General features: G+C 40.6%; 1 protein-coding gene across 1 annotated transcript in view; it reads left to right on the top strand.

Annotated features, from left to right (window-relative positions):
* Window positions 1–4,011, top strand: part of LOC111221678 (casein kinase II subunit alpha-like) — a 10,009-nt gene extending 5,998 nt beyond the window's left edge. The window contains exons 8-12 of the mRNA XM_022745170.1: window positions 42–59; window positions 699–799; window positions 1,243–1,391; window positions 1,497–1,586; window positions 3,459–4,011. Coding sequence (XP_022600891.1) covers window positions 42–59; window positions 699–799; window positions 1,243–1,391; window positions 1,497–1,586; window positions 3,459–3,577 — 477 coding nt within the window. The 3' untranslated portion in view covers window positions 3,578–4,011. The remainder of the gene's footprint in view (window positions 1–41; window positions 60–698; window positions 800–1,242; window positions 1,392–1,496; window positions 1,587–3,458) is intronic.
* Window positions 4,012–4,017: the final 6 nt, after the last annotated feature.

Raw genomic sequence — 4,017 nt, 5'->3', positions numbered from 1 at the left:
TATATATATATATATATAGAGAGAGAGAGAGAGAGAGAGAGAGAGAAAATAATGACTTTGTTTGTTTCTACACCGTGATTGGAGTCCATCTGGGGTAAAGTCAGCTGATTGGACATGATGTGGAAGGACACACACCTGTCTATATAAGTTCTCACAACTGACAATGCATATATATATATATATATAGAGAGAGAGAGAGAGAGAGAGAGAGAGAAAATAATGACTTTGTTTGTTTCTACACCGTGATTGGAGTCCATCTGGGGTAAAGTCAGCTGATTGGACATGATGTGGAAGGACACACACCTGTCTATATAAGTTCTCACAACTGACAATGCAGAGTAGAGCAGAAACCATGAGGAGGAAGGAGCTGCTGTAGAGCTCAGAGACAGGATTGTGTTGAGGCTCAGATCTGGGGAAGGACACACATTTCTGGAAGAAGTTTGGAACAAACAGGACTCTTCCTAGAGCTGCCTGCTTGGCAAAATGTACTAGTCACAGAGGAAGGGCCTGAATTTACCAAAGGTGGACTCCAATCAAGGTAGAGAAATATCTGAAATTCCTAAATGGTNTTCCCCCTTTGTTATTGTGTTTGGTTTTTTTTTTTAAAACAGCATTGGCATATTTCTGGCCTCAGATCTCATCAGTGGTGACCCAGCCAGTATTTTATTTAAGGTGACTGGCTGTTTGTTTCCCTCTAGTTGGTGAGAATAGCCAAGGTTCTGGGAACTGAAGACCTGTACGACTACATTGACAAGTACAACATTGAGCTGGAACCTCGCTTCAATGACATTCTGGGAAGGTGAGAGCTGTTACTGCAGTAACATGATGATGATGGTGTCATCATGACTGTGCAGGCTTTTGTTTTGTTACTATTCTTAGCATTTACATAGGAAAGGAAGAGCTACGATGCGTTCAGAAAGTGTTCACACCCCTTCACGTCTGTCACATATTGTTATGCGGCAGCCTGCTGCTAAAATCATCAGTTTACTCTCAACCCCCCATAATGACAAAGTGAAAACAGAATTTAGAATTCTTTGCAAATTTATGAAAAAGGAAAAAGTGAAATATGCCATTGACATAAATATTCAGACCCCTTGCTTTGATACTTGAAATTTCACATTCCTTCCAGTTCTCTTGCTTTGTTGGTTTGATTGTCACATTTGTCTTTCTAAAAGACTCCGCTTCCTTCTTTCTAAATTGATTTGAGAATTCAGAGTTTTTTATTTTGCTTTTTCCATACAGGCATTCACGTAAGCGGTGGGAGAGGTTCGTCCACAGTGAGAACCAGCACTTGGTCAGCCCCGAGGCTCTGGATTTCTTGGACAAGCTGCTGCGCTATGACCACCAAGCCCGGCTGACCGCCCATGAGGCCATGGATCACCCTTACTTCTGTGAGCCCTCATAAACACCCTGTGGTTATGATTATAAGAATGTAATCAAAATCAGTGATGGCAAAGACAGAATAAGTGATTTATTTATATTTGTTGTCCCCACAGTCCCCATTGTGAAAGATCAGTCTCGTGTGGCCGGATCAGCCAACTTGCCCAGTGGGAATACAGCTGTTAGCACAGCCAGCATGATCACTGGTGAGAACACACGTACATGACAAATTTATTATTCTGCAACAATATCTTCTAGATAAAAGATTGTAGTATTGATAAGCTCCAACATCATCGATTCTGCTCTCGGTATTGGAGAAATTTAGATTTCCCATTTTTTATTCCTGCATAAAAGTTCTCTCGCACATTTTATCTCACCAACTCTGTTTCTGATTAAGACATTCGTCCATGAATGATGCATTTTCACTGTTCCCAACGCAGAGGAAGAGACCTCTTTCTCAGAACCTGTATGTGTGAGGGGCGGGGGCAGCTCTGTGTCTCATGCTGGAGCACTGTGCAGCACAAACACAGAGACCCTGCTCTTTGTGACAATGGAGAAAACTAAACTTATAAAATAACAAATTACCAATAAGAGAACTGTTAAAGTACTGGATCAATAAGCAGTATCGTAAAAGTAGTATTCCCTCTTCCTTTCAATATATTGGTTGACAGGTGTAATTGTGTAATTCCTCAGGTTTCTGCATTAGCCTGCATTAAATTCTTGTAAAGCTGTTGCTGCCAGTTTTTCTGCACTGTCAGATCTCAATGAATCAGCGCCCTAATCAATAGGAATAATGGTCAAAACTATGTATAGGAGGTAGAGGAAAAAAAAACTAAAATTTCCAACAAGAAATAAAAAATTCATGTTAGAGCTTGGTGATCACTATTAACTGTCATAATTACCCCCATAGTGATAAATGAAACTTCCTTTAAATGCTGTTAAACATATGTTTAATTAAACACTGGGAAATGGAACATTTCAACATGTATAACATGCAAGTTGAAAAGTGCAGGGTGCAATGTTTCTTATAAACCTCACATAATTTTTATATAAATAAAATGAATTAATAACTTTCTTGTAAAAATGAATAAAGTAAACAAATAAAACGTAAATTAAAATGTAATTATTCTATATCTCCAGTAACTCTTCACCACTCCTAATTTAACAGCACTGGGTTGTGGTGCACTGTGAGATGCTCACATGGTATGGAGGAGGGTGATGAGCGGAGATATTTTCTGGTTTGTGAAACATGTAACTAGAAGAGTGATTCATTTTGTCTCTACCATTGCAGTGCACCCTAACACACGTTCATGTGACCTGCTAGATAGCGCATTTAGTTGTGGGCAAAAAGGCAGTAGTGTTGTTTCATTCACAATGGAGGTGAAAGCTTTATTGCTAGCAAAGTTGAGGTTAGAATTGATAAACCTAGTAATGCAACCTCCATTGTGACAATCATCAGCTATATGAAGGTTATAATGTTCAGTTTGTAATAAAATTGTTTTAGTCAGTTGTTGATTTATCTGTATGATCATTATGGAGGATGTAGTGTGTGTGTGTAGCTGTATTATATCATACAAAGGTGTTTCTGTTATCAAGCCCACTTTCACTGATATAATAGAGTGGACAACATAATAGAAACACCTGGATGCCACGTTGAGTGTCCTTATATGGCAGCAGTTTTGTGTTGGCATATTGGCTCCAAATATTGTTTATCAGTCTCCTTGATTACCAATAATCGGTATTGGCCCTGAAAAAACATTTCAGTAGATCCCTAATATACATATATATGTATATATTGTCTGAGCAATGTTTCTTATGCTGATAGCTGACAGCTGAAAAATGCTAGTTGTTTGCCCCATATTAAATATCAAGACTATTCAAGTGTGAGTGCTGCATTTCCTTTACCTCAATGAACAGAACATTAGTGTTGGGTATCTTTGCTGTAAAAAAGTGCTTTGTATGGGGACTGGGTGGAAGAGATAAGTGACACATTTATTAAATAGTGGTTCCTGCTCAGAAATGAGCATACAGTGTGTTGTGCTAGTTTTCTAATGGTCTCTCTGGCTCTCATTTTTCAGGTATCTCTGCCTTGCCAGCCTCCACTGCCCTAGGCCCTCTCATTGGCACGCCGGTCCTGTCTGCTGCCACCAATGCCCTAAGCACCCCGGTGCCCGCTGCTGCTGGTGCCCCACAGTGACACCCCATCTAAATCCTCATCTCTCCCATCTCCACCACCACCACCACCACCACCACCACCACCCAGCTCGGGTGAAGAACTAGACAGGTGCCATTCTGCCAGCCCTCACCACATCCTGTCTAACTCAGTGTGCCCCTGGCTGGAGGACACTGTCGTCAAAGAAAAAAAAAAGTTTCTGCATTCCTTTCCTTCCTTGAATGAACGTGTTTACCTGACATCTGAAATGAATGTTCTGTGTAACTGAAATATACAGGTAATCCCTCCATTTTCTCACAAGCTGTAGTGATTACATGGGTGTGTGTTTGTGTGGTGAGTCTGAGAGCGAGTGTTGTCCATGGCGGATTTGGGTCTCAGGACCCGCCCAGCCCCACCCTGTGTTTTAGTTTGGACAGTGAAGGCACTGGTCAATAAGTACATCAACAGAAGGCAAAAGAAAAAAG

The sequence above is a fragment of the Seriola dumerili genome, unplaced genomic scaffold (genome assembly GCF_002260705.1).
Source record: "Seriola dumerili isolate Sdu_G_001 unplaced genomic scaffold, Sdu_1.0 BDQW01000088.1, whole genome shotgun sequence".
Classification (NCBI taxonomy): domain Eukaryota; kingdom Metazoa; phylum Chordata; class Actinopteri; order Carangiformes; family Carangidae; genus Seriola; species Seriola dumerili.
Note: the sequence above shows the minus strand (reverse complement) of the source record. Positions and strands in the feature narration are given on the sequence as shown.